The sequence below is a fragment of the Aythya marila genome, assembly GCF_965140915.1.
Source record: "Aythya marila genome assembly, contig: HAP1_HAP1_SCAFFOLD_164, whole genome shotgun sequence".
NCBI classification, from domain to species: Eukaryota; Metazoa; Chordata; class Aves; order Anseriformes; family Anatidae; genus Aythya; species Aythya marila.
Window position 1 is genome coordinate 246,929 of NW_028137167.1, and position 23,606 is coordinate 270,534.

A 23,606-nucleotide genomic window follows, 5' to 3' on the forward strand; every position below is an offset into this window, starting at 1 on the left:
ATCCTGCAGCACAGCAGGAAGGACTCCTCTGGAGCCCACAGCAGCCCCTGCTCCCAGTGCCACTATCAGCCAGCACCAGCTGGAGCTCAAGCAAGAAAGCTGCAGAAAGGTTCTCCTGCAAACAAATGCTCGGGCTGGGGGTGCTCTAAGGCTCGTAATAAGTCTCCCTCAGAGAAGTGTGTACTAACTTGTTCTGCCTTATCCTCTTCAACAGACAGCTGTGTTTAATGTCAGCAAATGCCCAACGTCAGCACCGTGAGTGAGTTCCTCCTGCTGGCATTCACAGACAAGCGGGAGCAGAAGCTCCTGCACTTTGGGCTCTTCTTGGACATCTACCTGGCTGCCCTCCTGGGCAACGGCCTCATCCTCACCGCTGTAGCCTGCGACCACCGCCTCCACACCCCCATGTACTTCTTCCTCCTCAACCTCGTCCGCCTCGACCTGGGCTGCATCTTCACCACTGTCCCCAAAGCAACAGCCAATGCCCTCTAGGACACCAGGGCCATCTCCTATCAAGGCTGTGTTGCACAAGTCCCTTTCATAGTCTTCTTTTTTGATGCAGAGTATTCCCTTCTCACTGTCATGGCCTACGACCGCTACGTTGCCATCTGCAAGCCCCTGCATTATGGGAGCCTCCTGGGCAGCAGAGCTTGTGCCCAGATGGCAGCAGCTGCCTGGGGCAGTGGCTTTCTCAATGCTGTCCTGCACATGGCCAACACATTTTCCCTGCCCCTCTGCCACGGCAATGCTGTGGACCAGTTCTTCTGTGAAATCCCCCAGATCCTCAAGCTCTCCTGCTCAGATGCCTACCTCAGGGAAGTCGGGGCACTTGTCTTTAGTGTTTCTTTAGTTTTTGGTTGTTTTGTTTACATTGTGGTGTCCTATATGCTGATCTTTAGAGCGGTGATGAGGATGCCCTCTGAGCATGGCCAGGACAAAGCCTTTTCCACATGCCTCTCTCACCTGGCTGTTGTCTCTATGACTGTCAGCACTGGTTTGTTTGCCTACCTGAAGCCTCCTTCTGTCTCTTCCCCATCCCTAGACCTGGCGGTGGCATTTTTGTACGTAGTGATGCCTCCAGCAGTGAATCCCGTAATCTACAGCATGAGGAACCAGGAACTGAAAAATGCTCTCAGGAAATTACTTTCATACATACTTCTTAAGCATCATTAATATGCTCACCAGCCTAAAAATACTGAGCGAATATCTCACAAAATATTTTCTGATTTTTTTTTATTTTTTTTTATTTTTATTTTTTAACGTGTGATAGTATTATTTTAATTTAAGGGAATTTCTTCTTATCCTCCTACATATTGATTTTTATTTTGACCCAGTCATCTACGGTACTTCAAGAACCAATCTTCCAGTGTAGATAAAGACAATAAAGAAGCCATTAGATATTCACAGCTCTCAGATCCCATCTCATTCTCCCAATGGAGAAGGGGCTCAAGGCCAAAAGCACTGCTGTCACATTTAGGAATAGCTCAGCTGGCCATTGGGGCTGCCCATCACTACTCAGTGGGGCAATCTGGAGCTTCATGGACTGGAATCTGGAGCTGCTCTGTGCCTGGGCCAGGCCTCTTGTGCTGGCCCTGTGGGACACAGATACTCTGTGCTAGGGATCTCGCAGGCAAGAGACCAGGGCTCCTGCAGCTTCATGGACCTCCATCGCCTGAGCCATGGCTGGCCCCAGCCTGGGGACTACTGGGGAGGCCCAGAGCCGCTTTTGTCCCAGCAGCTGAGGTGCCTTGCGAGGGGCTGGGGCTGTGGTGGCCATGCCCAGAGCCCTGCAGCAGCCTGCAGTGGGCACTGCCCTGGGGCCAGCCCAGCCTGGGCTGCTGGGCTGGGCTGGGCATTGCCCAGCAAAGGGCAACAGCAGCGTCAGGGAGTGGTGGCAGCATGCAGGGGAGGGCTCCCAGCAGGGCTTGGTGCTGCAGAGCCAGGACTGCGTGAAGGGAGCCCAGAGCTGGAGGGGCAGGGGAGAGGAGGCTGCTCTGGGCCCTTGCTGGCCTGGTCAAAGCAGAAAGGGGGCCCAGGGCATTTGCCCCCTCACCGCAGCCTGCCAGGACCTGCAACGCACTCATGGAGCATCCAGGGCCAGCCAGCCCCTGCATGGGGATCTGCTGCCCGCCTTGCCCCGGCCCTCTCCAGCGCCCTCCTTGCTGCTCTCTGATGCACGCCAGCACCTCCCCATGTGTGCCAGCCAGCACATCTGCTGAGGGCCAGTGCGGTTGCTTCTGGGGCAGGGAGCTCAGCATGGCCCTTGCAGCCCCCTGCCCTGGGCCTGCCTCTCCCCTTGGCCTCACCGCTGGCCTTGTCTCTGCTGGCAGGAGCGCTCTTGGCATGCGCTTCCTGGCCTCCCCTCACCAGCGCACAGTTGCTGCCCACTCAGGCTGCTGGCACAAATTTGTCCTCACCAGCAGCACCACCCCTTGGGCTGCTTCTCCTGGTGTTGCCCACACCACTGTCTTGACTCCTTGTCTCTGCTGGGCCCCACCTTCCACACCCAGATGTGCCCCTTGGCTGTCATCGCATTCTCCCCTGCCACATGGGGTGACAGTGCCATAGTGGGACATGTTTCCAGTGGGCTGTCTACCAGACACAGTAATGAATACTATGAGCAGGACTAGAGGGGTCTTGCTTCCAGCCAGGGGGATGCAGGGAGGAAAGGGACAATTGGGTTTACTGGACTGTGTACATTTAATGGCCTGGCACATGAAACCCACAAATGTATCAGGCTCTACTGGACACCGGTGCACAGTGTACCCTAACGACATCAAGACTTAAAGAGGTAGAACCCACCTATATTTCTGGAGTGACAGGGGGATCCCAAGAGTTAACTGTCTTGGAGGCTGAAGTGAGTCTAACTGGGGAGGAATGGCAAAAACACCCCATTGGGACTGGCCTGGAGGCTATGTTCATCCTTGGAATAGACTGCTTCAGGAGAGTGTAAGGAATGTTTCAGCAATTCGTGTCAATAGAGGGCTTGAAGGGTAAACCTTGAGTTTCTGATATCTGGGGGGGGGGTCAGAATAACTGCTAACTATTTTGACTATTGTATGGGACACTACACTAGTCTCTGTATCTGGCCAAGAGATTAAGGAGAAGGGGAAAGCTGAAGGACAACTGAAAGAGAAAGCTTGCATGGGACTCTGCACAAGTCTCTGACATCCGGCCAAGATAGACAAAGGAGAAGGAAAAGAAAAAAGCCTGGGAGGAAGACTATGAGCCTTCAGCATGAGAGACCCCCCAGAGGGACCACTGGAGACTGATACTCATGTGCCAGTGGGAGGGTTCGGATTCTGGGAACTAATTATAGTAACCCTGCCTTTACTAGAAGTAGTAATGAATATGTATTAGCCTAGGAGCATAAAAACCAGCTGCTTGATGTAACTGGTGTGCATCTTGGTGGAGCAGAGACTCCTGGCGCACCCAGTGCTGTTTGCTGACCTCTATTAGCTTAAAAATTTGTAAACTTTGATTGTAATTCTATTTGGGACTTAGTCATTTATTACAAGAGGGTACTTGAAAGTTCCAGAGGGCACCACTGGTGGGGCTTTGGCATCACTGCCTTGGAGACTGGGGACAGTAAACAGTTGTCTACCTTGCTTGGCCTTCCACAGAATCCTTCAGTTGTGGGTTTGCTGAGGGTTGAAGAACAGCAGGTGCCAATGGCTACCATGGCGGCACACCTGAGACAGCATCATATCACAGAATCACAGAATCACAGAATTTCTAGGTTGGAAGAGACCTCAAGATCATCGAGTCCAACCTCTGACCTAACACTAACAGTCCCCACTAAACCATAACCCTAAGGTCTACATCTAAACGTCTTTTAAAGACCTCCAGGGATGGTGACTCCACCACTTCCCTGGGCAGCCTGTTCCAATGTCTAACAACCCTTTCGGTAAAGAAGTTCTTCCTAAGATCCAACCTAAAACTCCCCTGGTGCAACTTAAGCCCATTCCCCCTTGTCCTGTCACCAGGCACGTGGGAGAACAGACCAATCCCCACCTCTCTACAGCCTCCTTTAAGGTATCTGTAGAGAGCAATAAGGTCATCCCTGAGCCTCCTTTTCTCCAGGCTGAACAAGCCCAGCTCCCTCAGCCGCTCCTCGTAGGACTTGTTCTCCAGGCCCCTCACCAGCTTCGTCGCCCTTCTCTGGACTCTCCCAAGCACCTCAATGTCCTTCTTGTAGTGAGGGGCCCAAAACTGAACACAGTACTCGAGGTGCAGCCTCACCAGAGCCGAGTACAGGGGGACGATCACCTCCCTAGCCCTGCTGGTCACACTGTTTCTTATGCAAGCCAGGATGTTGTTGGCCTTCTTGGCCACCTGAGCACACTGCTGGCTCATATTCAGCCGACTATCAACCATCACTCCCAGGTCCTTCTCTGCCTGGCAGCTCTCCAACCACTCCTCTCCCAGCCTGTAGCTCTGCTTGGGGTTATTGCATCCCAGGTGGAGGACCCAGCACCTGGCCTTGTTGAACTTCATGCAGTTGACCTCAGCCCATCGGTGCAGCCTATCCAGATCCTCCTGCAGAGCCTTCCTACCCTTGAGCAGATCGACACACGCACCTAGCTTGGTGTCATCTGCAAACTTACTGAGGGTGCACTCAATGCCCTCGTCCAGATCATTGATGAAGATATTAAAGAGGACCGGCCCCAGCACCGAGCCCTGGGGAACGCCACTAGTGACTGGCCTCCAACTGGACTTGACTCCATTTACCACGACTCTTTGGGCCTGGCTATCCAGCCAGTTTCTAACCCAACGAAGTGTGTGCCAGTCCAAGCCAAGAGCAGCCAGTTTCTTGAGGAGAGTGCTGTGGGAAATGGTGTCAAAAGCCTTGCTGAAGTCAAGGTAGACCACATCCACAGCCTTGCCCTCGTCCACCCAGCGCATCACTTTGTCATAGAAGGAGATCAGGTTCGTCAAGCAGGATCTGCCTTTCATAAACCCATGCTGACTGGGCCTGATCGCCTGCTTGCCCTGCAAGTGCTGCGTGATGACTCTCAAGAGAATCTTCTCCATGAGCTTTCCTGGCACTGAGGTCAAACTGACAGGCCTGTAGTTTCCCGGGTCTGCCCTCCGGCCCTTCTTGTAGATGGGCGTCACGTTTGCTAGCCACCAGTCAACTGGGACCTCCCCCGATAGCCAGGACTATTGATAAATGATGGTAAGCGGCTTGGCCAGCTCCTCTGCCAGTTCTTTCAGTACCCTTGGGTGGATCCCATCTGGTTCCATCGACTTGTGCACATCCAAGTGCCGTAGCAGGTCACCAACCAGTTCTTCATGGATAGTGAGGGCCACATCCTGCTCCCCATCCCCTTCCACCAGCTCAGGGTACTGGGTATCCAGAAAACAACCGGTATTGCCGCTAAAGACTGAGGCAAAGAAGGCATTGAGCACCTCCGCCTTTTCCTTATCTCTTGTCACTAAGTTTTCCCCCGCATCCAGTAAAGGATGGAGATTCTCCTTAGTCCTCCTTTTTGTGTTGATGTATTTATAAAAATATTTTTTGTTATCTTTAACGGCAGTAGCCAGATTGAGCTCCAGATGAGCTTTGGCCTTTCTAATTTTGTCCCTGCACAGCCTCGCAACATCCTTATAGTCCTCCCTAGTGGCCTGCCCACTTTTCCAAAGATTATAAACCCTCTTTTTTCTCCTAAGCTCAAGCCACAATTCTCTGTTGAGCCAGGCTGGTCTTCTTCCCCGCCAGCTCGTCTTTGGGCACGTGGGGACAGACCGTTTTGCGCCATTAAGATTTCCCTCTTGAAGAGCGCCCAGCCTTCCTGGACTCCTCTGCCCTTCAGAACTGCCTCCCAAGGGACTCTACCAACCAGTGTCCTCAGCAGCACAAAGTCAGCCCTCTGGAAGTCCAATACAGTGGTTTTACTGGTCCCCTTCCTGGCCTTGCCAAGAATAGAGAACTCCACCATTTCGTGGTCACTCTGCCCAAGACAGCTCCCGACAATCACATCCTCCACCAGTCCTTCTCTGTTTGTGAAGAGAAGGTCTAGCGGGGCACCACCCCTGGTAGGTTCACTAACCAGCTGCATCAGGAAGCTATCTTCCACGCTCTCCAGAAACCTCCTAGACTGCTTTCTCTGGGCTGTGTTGTGCTTTCAGGATATGTCAGGGAAGTTGAAGTCCCCCATGAGAACAAGCGCTGAAGATTTTGCAACTTCTGTCAGCTGCCTGTAGAACTCCTCATCCGTCTCCTCATCCTGGTTTGGCGATCTATAACAGACCCCGACCAGGATGCTAGCCTTGTTGTCCCTGCTAATCCTAACCCAAAGGGACTCGACCTTGTCATTCCCAGCCTCGAGTTCTACAACATCGAAAGACTCTCTAATATAGAGAGCCACACCACCACCCCTTCTGTGCTGCCTGTCCCTTCTGAAGAGCTTATAGCCAGTCATTGCAGCACTCCAGTCACGAGACTGGTCCCACCACATCTCCATGATGGCAACCAAGTCGTAGCCTGCCTGCTACACGATGGCTTCCAGCTCCTCCTGTCATGCTAACCTCCAGCTCCTCCTTACCATGCTAACCAGGACTCCCTGATTGCCATCCATGAGCTAGTTCATTGACTGGAGAGCCAAGGTGTAGTTGTAGAACTTAGTAGCATGGTTTAGTGATGGACTTGTCAGTACTGAGGCAAAGTTGCATGACCTGGGTTACACATCCTTGAGCAGTATAAGGCAAAATGCAATTCTTTTTGCCTTTTGCATCTATAGCACAGGAAGCATGACTTTGCCCTACTCTATTGACTGGGCAGGTCTTTTCACATTACTCAGTTTATGTTTCTGTGACTGGAAGGGGACAATTTCCCAAAAGAGGCCTAGCTCGTGGGTACAACTACAGCCACTTGAAGAAATATTTTCTTTACTTTTCTTCCAGAGTTTTCCACAGAAGACCCATGAGAGACCATGGATGTCCAGGTGTTTACTAATATTCAAGCTGAATTTCTCAGATTCCAATGGTTATTTCAATTATTTTATTTTATTTTATTTTATTTTATTTTATTTTATTTTATTTTATTTTATTTTATTTTATTTTATTTTATTTTATTTTTATTTATTTTATTTTATTTTATTTTATTTTATTTTTATTTATTTTAATATATTTTATTATTTATTTTGTTCCCAAAGAACACCTGACTTTTCTTAGAAAGGGTTTCATGTGCTGGGCTGGGCTGCAGTTACAGGGACAAAGACCACTGCTGGCAGTGGAGGTGTAAGACCTCCAGACTCTGCTTTTCCTCCTGATAGAGGTCTCCAAAGCAGTCACCCTGGATGAACAGCAATAGAAGAATGATGCTCAAAACTGAAATGCAGCAAAATTCAGCCTTTAAAAACAGAAAAAATTTGTATTAGGTGCTTTTGGAAATCTTCCTTTTTAAATACACCATGCAAGTTCTGCAATTAGCTGCACAAGGCATGAAGGTTAGAAGAAAACTATGGAAGAGATGTTAGGAGTTTCTTCATTTTAATGAAGAAACACGCCAGCACCTTCTGCCTTCTCCTCTGCAGGCTGTCCTATGCTGTCCCACACTTTGCCCTATTTCCTGGAGTCTGCAGAACCCCCTTCTCAGTTCACCACCTTGCTCTCATCCCTTGATTTCACCCATGTATCGTCAACCCTCACCAGCTGTTCCCTGAAACACAAAGCCATGGTCTGATCAGAGGGTCACCTCTGACACCACGGCTCAGCCCTTTGAGGGACATTTCTTCTTCCTCATGGCCAATGCATAACTTCCAAGGTACACTCCCTGGAAGTCTTTCTCTCCTGCTCTTTCCTACTACTAATGGAAGCTCCGTCAGGATGGAACCATTCCTAAAAGGCATCCCAACCCGTCAGGCTCCTTGCAGCCTGGCAGCCAGCCAGGCACATGTCACCTCAGCAGCATCTTCCAAGCCATGGGCCTGCTGCTGGCCTTGCAGCTTCTTGGCTACACACAACCAAGCCTTGTGCCTCCTGCTGTCCAGTCATGGACTCAAGCAGAAGGGACAGGACAACCCATATGGGGGCCTTCTTTCTGTCTGGATCCTCCTGGGTCTGGAGGCAGAGGGGATCCCATAGTCAGCATGCCAGCCAGGTGCCTTCTGCTTGCCTTCCAGGGCCACTGGCAGATGTCAGCTGGAAAGTACAGATCCCAGGGAGAAGGCAAGGCTGACCTGTCAGCTACAGACAGAAGTGACCTCACAGTCCCTTTCCATGACACGTTCCTGCTGCTGCCCTATCCACTGCAGAGGCAGAAGTGACCTCACAGTCCCTGCCACAGTCACATTCCTCCTGCTGTGACAGGAGATCCTGAGGTAGAGCTGGCAGTGCTGCTGTGCAGAGCCAGGGACTGTGGTGCCCTGGGACCCCCGGGAATGCTGCTCGGCGGGGCAGCAGACCCAACTCCATGGGGATCTCTGCTGCTGAGCCCCTCTCCATCTGCCCTGATGGCTCAGCAGCATAGGACAGTGCTGGGCAGGACAATCGGGTGTCTCTAAGGGCACAAAGGGCAGGCAAGTGATGCACCAGACCTTGCCCACAGCACTTCAAAATGCTTATCCTCAGTTACTCTGTAGTCTTATGGGCCTTTGCCTGATGACTCTTCACCACCACTTCTGGCATTGCAGAGCCCTGCTTTAGCCCATTGTCTCCTCAAATTCGCCTTTTCCTTTACCAAAACCTTTTTTGGATGATCACTCATTTTATGAGGTTCTAATCACTGCCCACTGAACAGCTTGTTCCTGCAGATCTTCTGACTTCTCCTGGCAGCTCCAGATTCCTCTCCAGGCCTGCATCGGCCATCAGCCCCGCTACAGGGGGTGTAGTCCCATGCAGATGAATCCAGTTGTCTACTTTGGCAAGTGCCACCATAAAGAGAGCTCTTGGTGCAGTCCTTGATCCCTCACAGATCACCCTGGGATTTTCAGCCTGTGTTCTTTACTCCATGAAGAGGCCCAGAAAACAGAAGAGCAAGGAGGAACCCCTTCTCTCTATTCCAGACAGTAGCATTGGAAGAGGCATCCAGGCTTCTTGGTTTGCCCTGAACAGCCCCTTTTGTTACTGTTTGGTTTTTGTTTGGTGCTAGCAGGGAGGCCAGCTGTGACAGAGGACTGCACAGTGCCTGCTGCTGCCTGCTGGGACATGGATGCCACTGCAGAGACAACAGGACTGGCATCAAATTACATGAGATATAAAGTCTAACCCAAATACAAGAAACACAAGAGACCAATGTGGAAGCCAAAAGAAAGCAGCAGTGAAAAGGCCACATCCTGCTGCTGGCCATGGCTCCAGGGAAGCAGCAGCCCCGACCCGAAGGCAGCAGAGAGGCAGAACCCAGCGGGCAGTGAGGGGCAGCCCCGAGGGCCACCAGGGCTGCTCGTTCATGTGTCAGCTGGGCTCTTGTCCCTGAGCCCCTCCTGCGTGCCGGGGTTTGCTCCCCCAGCTCCAGAGGAGATGGGAAGAGATGGCAGCTGAGACCAATGAATTTCTGCTGGATTCTTTATTGTCTTTATCTACACAGGAAGCCTGGTTCTATAGGTAAATCTTTAACAAGTAGAAGGCTAAGAATAATATTATTTATATCAGAAACAATAGTTAGTGAAAATAATAACACAGACAAATGTAAACTAAGAAAAAAAAATCTGAGAAAAATAGGTGTTTCTGATTATAGGATAATTGTTATAGGTGAAGAAGCTGAAGAACATGTATTGAAATGGCGTCCTCACTGCATCCCTTAGTTCCAGGTTCCTCATGCTGTAGATGAGGGGGTTCACAGCTGGAGGCACTGGTGATGGGAAGAGATTGCAGTTGAGACCAATGAATTTCTCCCAGTTTCTTTATTGTCTTTATTTAAACATGAATATTGATTGTAAAGGTATTTGAAATTATTGACTTATAATAATAATAATAATAATAATAATAAATTAAGAGACTTAGAATAACATTAAATCAAAGCCACAAGTTAGAGGAAATAATAATAAAGAAAATTACTTTCTAGAATTTGCATGGAGTCTTTTTTTCAGAAATCCTGTGTGTCCTGTTAGTATTATATGCACATTATTTCTGCTGAAGAAAGATGTATTCAAATAGTTTCCTTACTGCATGCTTGATCTCCTTGTTCCTCATGCTGTAAATGAGGGGGTTCACTGCTGGAGGCAACACTGAGTATAGAACAGCCACCACCAGATCCAGGGATGGGGAAGAAATGGAGGGAGGCTTCAGGTAGGCAAATATGCCAGTGCTAAGAAACAGGGAGACCACAGCCAGGTGAGGGAGGCATGTGGAAAAGGCTTTGTGCTGGCCTGGCTCAGAGGGCATCCTCAGAACTGCCCTTAAAATCTGTACATAGGACATCACAATGAAAACAAAACAACCAAAAACTAAAGAAACACTAAAGACAAGTGCCCCGACTTCCCTGAGGTATGCATCTGAGCAGGAGAGCTTGAGGATCTGGGGGATTTCACAGAAGAACTGGTCCACAGCATTGCCGTGGCAGAGGGGCAGGGAAAATGTACTGGCTGTATGCAGGACAGCATTGAGAAAGCCACTGCCCCAGGCAGCTGCTGCCATCTGGGCACAAGCTCTGCTGCCCAGGAGGCTCCCATAATGCAGGGGCTTGCAGATGGCAATGTAGCGGTCGTAGGCCATGACAGTGAGAAGGGAATACTCTGCATCAAAAAAGAAGACTATGAAAAGGACTTGTGCAACACAGCCTTGATAGGAGATGGCCCTGGTGTCCCAGAGGGCATTGGCCATGGCTTTGGGCAGAGTGGTGGAGATGCAGCCCAGGTCGAGGAGGGCGAGGTTGAGGAGGAAGAAGTACATGGGGGTGTGGAGGCGGTGGTCGCAGGCTACAGCGGTGAGGATGAGTCCGTTGCCCAGGAGGGCAGCCAGGTAGATGCCCAGGAAAAGCGCGAAGTGCAGGAGCTTCTGCTCCCGCATGGCTGCAAATGCCAGCAGGAGGAACTCACTCACAGAGCTGCTGTTGGACATTTACAGGTTCTGCCACGGAGTCCTGCTCAAGACAGAGGAAGACTATTTACCACAGAGTTATGTGAGAGGAATAATTTCCATTTCTCTTTTAAGCCTCCCTCTGCAAATATTCGTAGACCTTTGGCGGGTCTTTTTCATGCCATATTAGTGATGCTGCCTTAGGGCCTCCATGGGAGCAGGCAACTCTGCTCTGGACAATGCAGGAGTCAGTCATGACCTACAGCAAGAGATGAAGAACATAGGTGGATTTATATTTTCTATATTATGTTCTAGCTGCCCCACCACACCTGAGGACTGTCTATAAGGCATAAATCCTGGGCACTTCTGTTGCATTCCAAGTGAAGACATCCTGTCTGAATTTAAGAAGAGATTGGACTGTGCACTTAGGCACATGGTCTGAACTTTTGGGTAGACCTGTGCGGTGTCAAGAGTTGGACTTGATGATCCTTAAGGGTCCCTTCCAACTCAGGATATTCTATGATTCTGTGAAATCCTGTGAATCTTCAGAGGCAAAGGTACTGTCCCTTTAGTTCAGGTTGTACTTTCAGAGGGGACAGCCGATCTGTCTATAGAGGCTGGTCTCTTCTGCTGGCATGTGTATGAGCTGTAGGATAATTATGCTCACATGTTCACCTGAAAAGAAGCAGGACACTGCTGAATCCAGACTCAGAGTGCACATCTCCAGACACCTCACCCTGTCCCTGTATTTGCCATTCCCCAAGCACACCAAGGGTTCACTTCATGTGCATGTGAAACCCCATCCCCAGCCAGAATCACAGAATTGCAGGGGTTGGAAGGGACCTCAAGAGATCATCTGGTCCAACCCCCCTGCCAAAGCAGGTTCCTTAGAGCAGGCTGCCCAGGTAGGCATCCAGACAGGCCTTGAATATCTCCAGAGAAGGAGACTCCACAACCTCCCTGGGCAGCCTGTTGCAGAGCTCCATCACCCTCACCGTGAAGAAGTTCTTTCGCATGTTGGTGCGGAACTTCCTGTGCTCCATGTTTTGGCTATTTGCTCCATGTTCTGTCCCCACAAACCACTGAAAAAAGGTTGGCCAAATCCCTCTGTCTCCCACACTAAGATATTTGTAAACATTGATAAGATCCCCTCTCAGTCTTCTCTTCTCAAGGCTGAACAGACCCAGGTTTCAGCCTTTCCTCATAGTGAAGATGCTCCAGGCCCCGTATCATCTTTGTGACCTTCCGTTGGACTCTTTCCAGGAGATCCCTGTCTTTCTTGCACTGGGGAGACCAGAACTGGACACAGCACTCCAGGTGAGGCCTGACCAAGGCAGAGTAGACGGGGAGGGTCACCTCCCTTGACCTGTCTCCAAGCTCCTTTTAATGCCTGGAAACAAGAACAGCAGTAGCACGGCCAGGTGGAGAAGCCAAGAGGAACACCAGTGTGCTGCTGCCAGGGGAGGCAAGGCCAGGGAGGGACAGACGGACACTCAGCAGACCCTCCTGTGCTGCACCTCTGCCTGCAGAGGAGGCAGCTCCTTCTCATTGCAAATGCTGTGTGCTCTGCTTTGGCCTGCAGACACCTCTCAAAGACAGGGCACTGGGCATCACAGAGGGTTTGCAGCTCCTAAGGTCAGCTAGGATAAAACCTGAGAGGACCACAATGATGATGTTAGTGCAGTCTGTGGGATGAGGTGTGGGAAGGGACTTCACAAAATTAATAACTGGCACTTTGATTTTTCAATGCAATGCTCCAGGAGCCTCAGTCTGCTGTACAACCCCAATAATCCATTACTATGAAATCTGCCTCCCCTCCATGGCAGGAATCTCAAAACACAGACTGCAGAAAAAGCCTTACCCTTCAGATAAACCAAGAGTCAATCTTCCTCTTGAAATGCTTCCTCATAATGCCATTCTCTAAAACACTTCAGAAACAGAGAGACCCATCCCGACAGATACTATCAGCCATCGGATGTGCCAGCTGTAGAAGACCCCTCTGGCAACCCCACCTGCATTGCTCTGCTGCCAGAGACTCACAGTGTCAAGAGCCTGCAGATGTGTCCTACTACACGCTGTCCTCTGTTGTTGAGCTCCTCACAAGCCCTCTTTCCTTCTCTCCTCTCCCCGTGCCAGCTGCTGTCAGAGCCCCCAGCCCTTCTGCGCTGTGCAGAGGAGCTGCTCCTGGGCAGAGCTGTCTCTCTGATGCGCTGCCCGCTTGCTAGGAGCTCCCCTTGGGCCCAGGAGCCCGGCCCAGCTCAGCAGCACAGCACCCGCTTTGCTTGCTTGCTCTGTGCCGTTGGGCTCCCTCGAGGTGTCCCCAAGGCCTCAGGGCTGACAGCACCTGAAGGCAGCAGGGTCTTTGCTGGGGTGTGGTGTTTGAGGCAGACAGAATTCATCACCGACTGCCCTTCTCTGAACACAGGAAGGATGACTTTTACAAGGGTGATTTGTGCTTTTAGACTGTGGTTGTCAAACATGTTGTGCTTTAACCTGTCAGGCACCTCAGCACCACACAGCTGTTAGCTCACACCCACCCCTAAAAAGACAATGGGTTGAAATAAAGATAATGTAAAAGGACAGAAAATGAAGAGATAGGAATAACAGTAACAATACTACTAATAAATAATAATAAACTTTATTTTTATTATTGTTATATGTATAAAGCAAGTGATGAACAGTGCAATTGCTCATCACACACTGACCGATGCCCAACCTTTCCCCAAGCAGGGGTCCCACAGAACCTGGACAGCCTGCATTAGGCTCTTGTGTGCAGGTCCCTTGACCTTACTTTGTTATAGGGCAATAGAGGTTTTCAGAAGGATTTGGAACATTTTTTTCCCTTTCTCAAATACTTCTGCTGTGTTGCCCCATGTGATGGGGCATCAGTATGTTGGAAGTGTTCAGGAGCTTCCCTGTGTTCCAGGGCAGTCTGGATCAGCCCATGGCAAAAGTAGCCCTGGGGCAGTTGATTCCAGGTGGGCAGGACACCCCTCCATGTGAAAGCAAAGTGTGACCTTCGTACTGCCACCAAAGGGATGGAGAAAAATGCATTAGCAATATTAATTGTGGCATAGCACTTGGCTGCCTTTGACTCCAGTTCGTACTGAATGAAGTTCTAGCATGCCTGGCACAGCATCACTCAGTGGTGGTGGGACTTCATTCAAGCCACAGAAGTGCACCGTTCTCTTCCACTCACCATTAGAATTTTGCACTGTCCATATGGGACTATTAAAGAGTGAGAGAGTATTGCTGATCACTCCGTGGCTCTCCAGCCGATGAACCAGCTCATAGATGGGACTCAGGGAGTCTCTGTTAGTGCAATATTGCCTCAGGTGCACTGTTGTGGTAGCGATTGGCACCTCCTGCTCATTGGCCATCAGCACCTCCACAGCAGAAGGGTCCTGTGAAAGAGTGGGCAAGGTAGACAACTGTTTCCTGTCCTCTGTCTCCAAGACAGCTATGCCATAAGCCCACCAATACCCTTGTGGACCTTTGAAGTACCCGCTCCTGACGTAGTCTACGCCAAGGTTACACAGAGCCTCCAGGCCAGTCCCAGTGCGTTACATTTTCCACTCCTTCCCCGTTAGACTCACATCAGCCTCCAATACAGTTAAGTCTTGGGTTTGATGTGCCAGGCCAATAATCCTCAAAGTCCAATATACCTGATTGTCCTCTCCCTCCCCCAGGGTGAAAGCTGTGCCCCTCGAGTCCTGCTCATAGTATTCTTTACTCTGTTTGGAGGATTGCCACTAGAAATTGGAGCAGCAAGTGTCTCAGAAGAACCACTTTTTGACAATGTTTTTCCTTGTGCTTCATGTATCTGTGCCTGTAAGGTGGAGGTCAATTTTTGCATCGCATTTTCTCATGGCCTCTCCATGGTCACACAGTCAAAAGCACAGGATAGAAACTGGTATGTACCCACTATGTTACCTTTCTTGAGCAGAGGGATGCTTACATCTGATAGCTGAGCTATTGGTTCGTGCAGGTGGGGAGGAAGCCATATTCTCTTGGAGCTGTTGGACCTCTTGGGAAAGTTTCTTTCTGGATGAGACACAGGCCCATAGGGAAGAAGAGAGACTTTCTTTGTAATGCCATAGTTGGCTAGCCAATTCATCCACCATGGGTTCCTCTTGGTCTTTCCTGGTCATCACTGCCAATGGGTTGGCATATGATGATGGTGTGTTCTGTACAAACTCCTGCCACATGGGTCATGTGCACTTGACTTCATCTGGATCTTTGAATAGGTGTTTGTTATCTAGGTTTCTACAAATCGCCTTCAGCATGTCTAATTTCCTCAGGAACGGATACCCCTCTGCATGGTGGTCCACTTTCCTGGTTGACATACAAGATCTTTCAAAGGAGACCTTTCCTTCAAGCATGATGGGAGTAAGTTCCTTTGTGCCCTTTTCCAATGGCTTTGTCCATCAGCCCTTCCCTAGAGGGAGATTCTGGCTGCTTGGCTTCCCTGCTCTCCAATTCCAGGCTATTGGCCCTGTTCTCCCCCCACTGGAGCAGCCAGATGACAATGCGCTCACCGAGATGATTGCTGAAATCTTTTCCCATACCTCGTAGCTTACCCTGGGACAGGGACCATTTGGTTTCTGATGCTTATATGATTTCTTCTGCTTTGACCTCCTGCTTCCAAGATGGCCCAACTTTGGAGAAACCTGGCTCATCTTCTTTTTCCTCCTTTCTTGTCTGGGTAGGAGTTTCCTTCCTTTCTAAAGAAAAACTGAGTTTTTCACATCCACTGTTTTCTCTTCAATGTAGAGGCAACCGATACTGGCTTAGGTTGGTTCTCTGGCCCATTGATGTGGCCCATTGCAGGGGCTGGAGTGGCCGTAGGGACCATCACAGGAGTTGTTCTGGCTGCAGGGCCTTTTGGATGAGTTGGAGTGGCTGCAGGGCCTATTGCAGGTTTGGGAGTGGCTATAGGGCCTATTATAGGGATGTGTTTAACCATTAAGCCCTGTAGGGCCTGTAGCAGGGTTTGGAGTGGCTTTGGACAGGCTCTGGGCCTGTCAAAGGGGCTGGAGTGTGCCTGCAGGAAAAGTCATAGTGGTTTGAGAGGCGTGGACTGTAGCTTCATAAGCATACCTTAACCACCAGCATATTGCAGTGATTTGTGTCTCTTTGAAATTGCTGGGATGATGACACAAATTTCTAAGCATTTCACAAGTTTTTTTAGGATTCTGCACTTGCTCAGAGGTGAAATTCCAAAGCACTGGACATGCCCACTGCACTAGACGTCTGCCCAGATCCTCGAACTCTCCCTGCCACTCCTAACTTTCCTGCCTCTGGACAGATTTCTGGGTGGCACGTTTAAGTAATTGTTTAAACTTAAACAAAACCTGAATTGCATTCAGGAGACCTAAAAATAGGAACATGCTGGTTTGACCATCCCAAGGATATTCAAAGCTTTGAAGAGCTATTGTAATTAGCCTGGAAGAGAAGCATGAGGTGAAGGAGAAAGGGAGAGTGAAGAAGTGGGGAAAAGCATCCCCCACCACCCTGCATAGATTTACTCCCTGAGGAGAAAAGGCAAAGACTGTAATTCTTAATAGTTTCCAAGAGATTAAGAGATGGTTCCTGAGGTATTGAGGGAGCAATAATTTGATCCTATCAGAAGTCAGTGTTATCCAGTACAGAAAAACAGTAACCTTAAACCAGCCCCCAGAACTGATAAACAGCATGACATGGAAGTTACTAATGTGCTATACAACACAGTTCTGAAAAGAAGCACAACAGACCCCAGATCAGAAAGATCAATATTGTGATCAGCAACTGTTAAACTGATCTAATGCTTATAACAATTTATTTTTAAAATGCTCTGGTCAGATCTGTCATCCTGTCATCTCAACCTTTGTGCTCCATGCTAGGCACCAAGAAGATTTGCTGTGGTTTGACCCTGCAGGCAGCTCAGCACTACAAAACTATTCACCCAATGGGACAGAGGAGAGAACTCAGAGGGAAAAAAAAAAAAAAAAAAAAGTAAAAGTTCATGGGTTGAGATAAAGGCAATTTAATAGAACACAAAAGGAATTATTATTATTATTATTATTATTATTATTATTATTATTATTATTATTATTATTATTGACACGAATCAACTAAGGTCATGAAATTTTTGTGTGTGTATCAAAAAACAGGAAAGGTGGTGGTGATTAATTGGAAAGTGACAGAGCTGAGCATGACATAGATTGTATGGAATAAGTGCTGGGTATTTTCTTAGTTTTGTCTGAGATGGAGTTAATTTTTCTTCCTAGTAGCTGGTATGGTGCTGTGTTTCATATTTACAGAATCACAGACTAGTTCAGGTAGGAAAAGACCTTACAGATCACATAATTCCAACTCACTTCCCATGGGCAGGGAAACCTTCCACTAGACCAGGTTGATGAAAGCCCCATCCAAACTGGCCTTGAACGCATCAAGGGATGGGGCACTGATCTAGTAGATCATTGTCCTTCTTACACATGGAGCCCCAGAGCTGAATGCAATCCTTGAGGTGTGGCCTCACCACGGCCAAATACAGAAGGACAATCACTTCCCTACGTCTGTTGACCACAGTATCCTTGGTACAAGGCAGGCCTTTTTGGCCAACTTAGCACACTGATGGCTCATATTCAGCCGACTATCCACCAATATCCCCAGGTCCTTTTCCCCTGGGCAGCTGTCCAGCTGCCCTTCCCAAAGCATTGCATGGGGTTGTTGTGCCCCAAGTGCAGGACCCAGCACTTGGCCTTATTGAACTTCATGCAGTTGGCCTCAGCCCATGGGTGCAGCAATCAACAAGACAGAAGTCAACTCACCAGCATTTTTAAAGACATGGGCTGACTGCTGCTCTTGCAGCTTCTTGGCTAGACACAGCCAAGCTTTGTGCCTCCTGCTCTCCAGTCATGGACTCAAGCTGAAGGGACAAGATGACCCATATGGGGGCCTTCTTTCTGTCTGGGTCCCATAGAGGGGATCCCATAGTCAGCATGCCAACCAGGTGCCTTCTGCTGGCCTTCCAGGGCCACTGGCACATGTCCGCACAAAAGTACAGATCCCAGGGAGAAGGCAAGGCTGACCTGTCAGCTACAGACAGAAGTGACCTCACAGTCCCTTTCCGTGACACGTTCCTGCTGCTGCCCTATCCACTGCAGAGACAGAAGTGACCTCACAGTCCCTGCCACAGTCACATTCCTCCTGCTGGGGCTGGAGATCCTGAGGCAGAGCTGACCTCTCTAGTCCCTTAGAGACAAGGGTTCACTTTTCTGGATTAGAAATTTAGCAGATGGGCTGTTCTGCTTAGGGTGTCAGGTCTGTGGTTAGGTTATGGGCAAGCTTTGTGGAATAGTTCTTTGTTTTACGTCTGCCTAGAAGTCTAGGTTTAATGGAACATGTTAATGCTAGTATTGAAGGCAGGGATTAGGGTGAGGACAAGAGTAAAGGCAAGGGCAAAGGACTATGGGCTGAGTTTTGCTTCATGGAATATTTTGAGTTCAAGCATTAGAATAGGGATTCTTGTCAGGGTGTTGGAGTAGCATTTAGGTTTAGGGATTACTCTTTAAAACTCTTCTAATGTGGGTTTTCTTTAAAATTGGTTACTCTTTAAAATTGGCTAACGGCCTTACATCAATGTTTTAATTCCGTGTTAAAGCAGCATCAATATTAGCTGAAGCCTCTTACCTCTACTAAATTGTTGTAGAGGTTCACTCATCCTTCTCCCTCCCTCTCTAGGGATGTCCGGATCAGCCCCTGGCTTTGTGTTTCATGGATTACTGAGGGCAGATTGAGAGAAATCAGTCAAGTCAGGAAGGTGCTCAGAGCAAGGTGAGAGCAAGGTGGGGAAGCAAGGTGGGTATCTAAGTCCTGCAGGGAAACAGGTGCAGACATGACAGCATAGGACAGCGTGTGGTGGTTATTGTCAAGGATCTTTTGCAAGATGAAACCCCCGACAGAGCCAACAGCTTTGTCTGCTGGGCTCTGGCTCTTGTCTCCGTTAGTGATGCCTATGAGGAGACACCTCATCCTTACAGCAGTAGGGCCTCAATGCCTTCTCATCCCCCTCCAGGAGCCTGGGAGATGTCCTCCTGTAGCCTTGTACTTGGCACTTACCCACCGTACACTGACCCAGGAAGAGTCCTAAACCTTGCTGGAGGGACAGCATCTCCCTTCCCAGAGGCTGGGGTCAGGGCCCGACTGTTGGACTTCATGGGACACATCAAGGTTTCCTCAGCATCAGGGCCACCTTTCCTGGGCCTTGGTCTCCCTGCCTGCCCTTTTCTGCTCTAACAAGTCCATGGGGAGGCCTTGACAGTAATGTCCCTCAGTGGGACCGTTAGCACTGTAAGAGGCTTTGGAGTTTGTATCAGACTTGGACTACTTGAGAAGCTGCTTCAGCTACCCAGATAAAGCTCCTCTGCCAGGCACAGCATTGCTGGGGGCACTGCGTGCAGCTGGCATGGGGAGAGGAGAGAAGGGGGAGAGAGGTTCAGGGCAGCCTGGAATAGGAAGGCAGGGAAGAGCTGGCAGAGGGAGAAATCTTCCCAGCCACCTCCCCATGGTAAGTCTCTGGGTGCAGGGCAATGCTGCTGCACACCCTGCCAGGCTCTCCTGGAGCTGGCCCAGCCCTCAGCTGATGGGAGCTATCAGGAGGACTCTTGGTGTTGGAGCTGAAGGGCATGCAGGGCTTGTGTGCTGCACGGTCAGAATGCAGGGCCCGAGGGCTCCCTTCTCTTGAGGCCGGCTGCAGGCTGTGAAGCCAGGGATGCAGGCAGGGGTGCCCAGGGCTGTGGTGCAGAGCAGGGTCCCTGCTGTGCCCCAGAGGCTGTGTGCCGCGGCAGGGCCTCCGCTACCTGCCAGTCTTCACAATCAGCCTGCCTGGGGAGCTGCCCAGGGGCTGCGGGGAGAAGCTGCGGGTGGAAGGAGCCCCCCTGGTACCGCAGGGCAGGGCAGGGTCCTGCTGCTGCCCAGAGTCTGCTGCCTGGGGCAGGCTGCTCACAGCCCCGCACCTCCCTAGGGCACTGCACTGCAGAACTGCCCGGCAAGAGCTACCTGAAGGCAGTGCACTTTTTAGAATCTGCTTCATTTTCCTGCCCATGTGCTGAGGCAGAAGGATGGTAATGGAGTAGGAGCATCTGTAGCAGAGACTAAGTCTCCTCAAGCATTGCTGCTGCTCTGAGGCACCTCACACACCTCAGCATACAGACTGTACCAACACCACCTTTGTTGTTTCTTGAGGAGTTATTTGACCTTCTCCATTCCTGCAGACAGGGAGATGACCTTGCCCAGTGGACTTCTCAGATCACTTAGGGTTCCCTTTTACCTGTTGCTGTAGACTAGGACTGACTGCTTCAGAGCCCACAGCACAGCCCCCTGCTTCTTTTGGCACCCTCAGAACACCAAGCAGAAGTAAGCCAAGCAGCTGCAGAAAGCTCTTCCTGTGAAAGGAATGGGAAAGAATGTGTTCTGTGTGACTGTTCTATGAGACATACAAAGTATTTTGGTCAGAGAAGTCCTTAAATTTTACAATGTCACTTCTTCTTTTGGACAGACTACCTTGCTCAGGGGCAATAAATGTGTAACAACAGCTCCATCACTGAGTTCCTCCTGCTGGCATTCACAGAAATGCGGGAGCTGCAGCTCCTACACTTTGGGCTCTTCCTGGGCATCTACCTGACTGCCCTCCTGGGAAACAGACTCATCCTCACTGCCGTAGCCTGCGACCACCACCTGCACACCCCCATGTATTTCTTCCTCCTCAACCTTGCCCTCAACGACCTGGGCTGCATCTCCACTACTCTGCCCAAAGCCATGGCCAATTTGCTCTGGAACACCAAGGCCATACCCTATTCAGGATGTGTTGTACAGCTCTTTCTTATAATCTTTTTGAATTTATCAGAACTTTCTCTTCTCACTGTCATGGCCTACGACCGCTACATTGCCATCTGCAAGCCCCTGCACTACGGGAGCCTCCTGGGCAGCAGAGCTTGTGCCCAGATGGCAGCAGCTGCCTGGGGCAGTGGCTTTCTCCACGCTGTGCTGCACATTGCCAACATATTTTCCCTGCCCCTCTGCTGTGGAAATTCTCTCAGCCAGTTCTTCTGTGAAATCCCCCAGATCCTCAAGCTCTCCTGCTCAGACTCGTACATAAGGGAAGTTCAACTTACTACAGTTACTGCTTTTCTATTTGGGGGTTGTTTTGTTTTCATTGTGCTGTCCTATGTGCAGATCTTCAGGGCTGTGCTGAGGATGCCCTCTGAGCAGGGCCGGCAAAAAGCCTTTTCCACATGCCTCCCTCACCTGGCTGTGGTCTTCCTCTTTCTCAGCACAGCTATCTTTGCCCACCTGAAGCCCCCATCAACTTCCTTCCCTTTCCTGGATGTTGTTCTGGCATTTCTGTACTTGGTGGTGCCTTCAGTAGTGAACCCCTTCATCTACAGCATGAGGAACAAGGAGATCAAGGTTGCCATGTGGAAAGTGATGACTGGGTGTTTTTCTTCAGCAATATATTGCCTGCCTTTTTCTGTAAACCACTTGTAATTTTATTCATGATAGGCGAAGCCAGTGGGTCTTATGTTCTTGTGTTTTTATTGGTGTTCTGCTTTTTCTCAATTTTTTTTTATCAAATATTTTCCACAAAGAAATATAATTCTTCATTTTGCTTGAGTATTTAAACCAATTAAAGTGACTTTTTGTCTTATATCATTCCTCTGAGACGTTTTCTGTGGCTTCAGGGACAGTGTGCAGTGGTGGAGGGGAAAAGAGTCGTGGCAGTCTAGCCTGGGAGCACCAGCACTGGGTCCATGCAGAGCTGCTCTCCTGCCACTGACACCCTCTCCTGCTGAGCCCTGTTGGCGGTTTAAGGCCTGGATGCTCCTGTAGCTTGGCGCCAGTGCTGCTGTGATGCTGTGCTGGGACTGCAGGCAGGGACAGGCAGTTGGCACATGAGTGACACAGCTGCTCTCCAGAACAGAATTTCCCTCCTAAAAGGGCCATGCCTGAAGGCTCACGTCATCTTTCAGAGTTGCCGTCACATCAGAACATGCTCAACAAGAGTCCCAAAGGCTCCCTGGGATATAGGATGTGCTGGGAGAAGAGCAGGGCCTGTTCAGGTGCAGGAGAGACACAGGAACAGAAACCCTTTGCAGCTGCTGCTACCTGCAGGCACATTGTATGCACATGGAGAGAGGAACAAGAGCGAGCACAAAGGCCATCAGCTATCCCTAGGGGTGTCATGAAGGCCAGTGGGGCAGAGTGTCTTCAGGTCCCTTCTTCCTGAGAGTAACAACCATGGGGCACCTGCCTGAATAGCAGAGAATAGTCCAGGGGGAAGGCACCTTCAGAGACCGTCTAGTCCAAAGTACAAGATGTGAATGCAGCTCTGCAATGTGTTTCCTTGAACCCTCAAGGTCCCTGTGCCCATTTCTCATGCTTTGGGGCATCTCAGAGGAGGACAGAGCCAGGTAATGCACCCACCACAGGGCTGAGGTGCCTCCCAGCCTCTGGCAGTGGCTGCAGGAGCCAGAGGGACCCTTCAAGTGCTGCAGTGCACTGTGTATGTGTAAGGCAGGGACTGGTGTCTCTGAACAGCCCAGTGTGGATGAGCAGTGCACGAGGCCAGCTCAGATATGGGCACCTCACAAAGCCTTGACATTTCTCTGTGTAGAACTCCAGTAATTACCCCCAGTGTTCCCATGAGATTTTTGTCACCATCCTTGCACAGGTTCATTGCAAATGCTTCTCTCTGACATATCATTCTACTCTGCCTTTTGGACTGGTGGTGACAGCAAACTGATGGCTGTTGGTGACAGCCAACATGGCTTCACACAGGGCAGATTGTACCTGACAAACCTGGTGGCCTTCTACGATGGGTTTACAGCATTGGTGGAGAGGGGAAGAGCACCTCACATCGTGAACTTTGACTTGTGCAAATCATTTGACTCTGTCCCACACAATAGCCTTGTCTCTCAATTGAAGAGACATGGGTGTGATGGATGGATCACCTGGTGGGTGAGGAATTGTCTGGATGGTCACCCTCAAGGAGCTGGAGTCTACAGCTCAATGTCCAAGTGGAGGTCAGTAAAGAGTGATGTTCCTCAGGAGTCAGTATTGGGGCCAGCACTGTTTAACACTTTGTCAGTGACATGGACAGTGTGACTGAGTGCAGTCTCAGTGAGTATGCTGATGACACCAATCTGGGTGGTGCAGTCAATACACTGGAGGGAAAGGATGATATGCAGATGGACCCGGACCGGATTGAGAGATTTTCCTGTGGGAACCTCATGAGGTTCACAAAGGCCAAGTGCAAGGTCCTGCAGCTGGATTGGGGCAGGGTGGAGAATGAGTAGAGAGCAGCTCTGAGGAGAAGGACTTGGGGTACTGGTGGATGAGAAGCTCAACCTGTGCTGGCAATGTGAGTTTGCAGCCCAGAAAGCCAACTGCATTCTGGGTGGCATCAATCAAGTTTGGCCCAAAGGTTGACAGAGTTGATTCTCTCCCTCAGCTCTGCTTTTCAGTACTGCATTCAGTTCTGGGACCCCAAACTCTAGAAGGACATGGAAGCATTAGAATTATTAGAAAAAGTCTAGAAGAGGCCAAAAACAAGATAGAGAGTCTGGGGCAACTTTTCAGTGAAGACTGGCTGAGAAAGCTGGTTC

General features: G+C 50.0%; 4 protein-coding genes across 4 annotated transcripts in view; 3 read left to right on the top strand and 1 right to left on the bottom strand.

Annotated features, from left to right (window-relative positions):
• Positions 1 to 237: 237 nt before the first annotated feature.
• On the top strand, positions 238 to 1,173 carry LOC309891131 (olfactory receptor 14J1-like; the record flags this gene model as incomplete). The annotated part of the gene is made up of 2 exons (XM_082785516.1): positions 238 to 259; positions 563 to 1,173. The coding sequence occupies 2 exons, from the start codon at positions 238 to 240 to the stop codon at positions 1,171 to 1,173; spliced, it is 633 nt and encodes a 210-aa protein (XP_082641642.1).
• Positions 1,174 to 10,065: 8,892 nt separating this feature from the next.
• Positions 10,066 to 11,001, bottom strand: LOC309891132 (olfactory receptor 14C36-like; the record flags this gene model as incomplete). Its single annotated transcript, XM_082785517.1, has 1 exon — positions 10,066 to 11,001. The coding sequence occupies one exon, from the start codon at positions 10,999 to 11,001 to the stop codon at positions 10,066 to 10,068; it is 936 nt and encodes a 311-aa protein (XP_082641643.1).
• A 9,759-nt stretch (positions 11,002 to 20,760) lies between these two features.
• Positions 20,761 to 21,728, top strand: LOC309891133 (olfactory receptor 14C36-like; the record flags this gene model as incomplete). The annotated part of the gene is made up of 2 exons (XM_082785518.1): positions 20,761 to 21,426; positions 21,684 to 21,728. 2 exons carry the CDS (start codon positions 20,761 to 20,763, stop codon positions 21,726 to 21,728), a joined length of 711 nt encoding a protein of 236 aa, XP_082641644.1.
• A 1,365-nt stretch (positions 21,729 to 23,093) lies between these two features.
• The window catches only part of LOC309891134 (ATPase family AAA domain-containing protein 2-like), a gene marked incomplete at both ends in the record, with an annotated part of 89,740 nt that continues 89,227 nt past the window's right edge, over positions 23,094 to 23,606 (top strand). The window contains one exon of the mRNA XM_082785519.1: positions 23,094 to 23,293. Coding sequence (XP_082641645.1) covers positions 23,094 to 23,293 — 200 coding nt within the window. The remainder of the gene's footprint in view (positions 23,294 to 23,606) is intronic.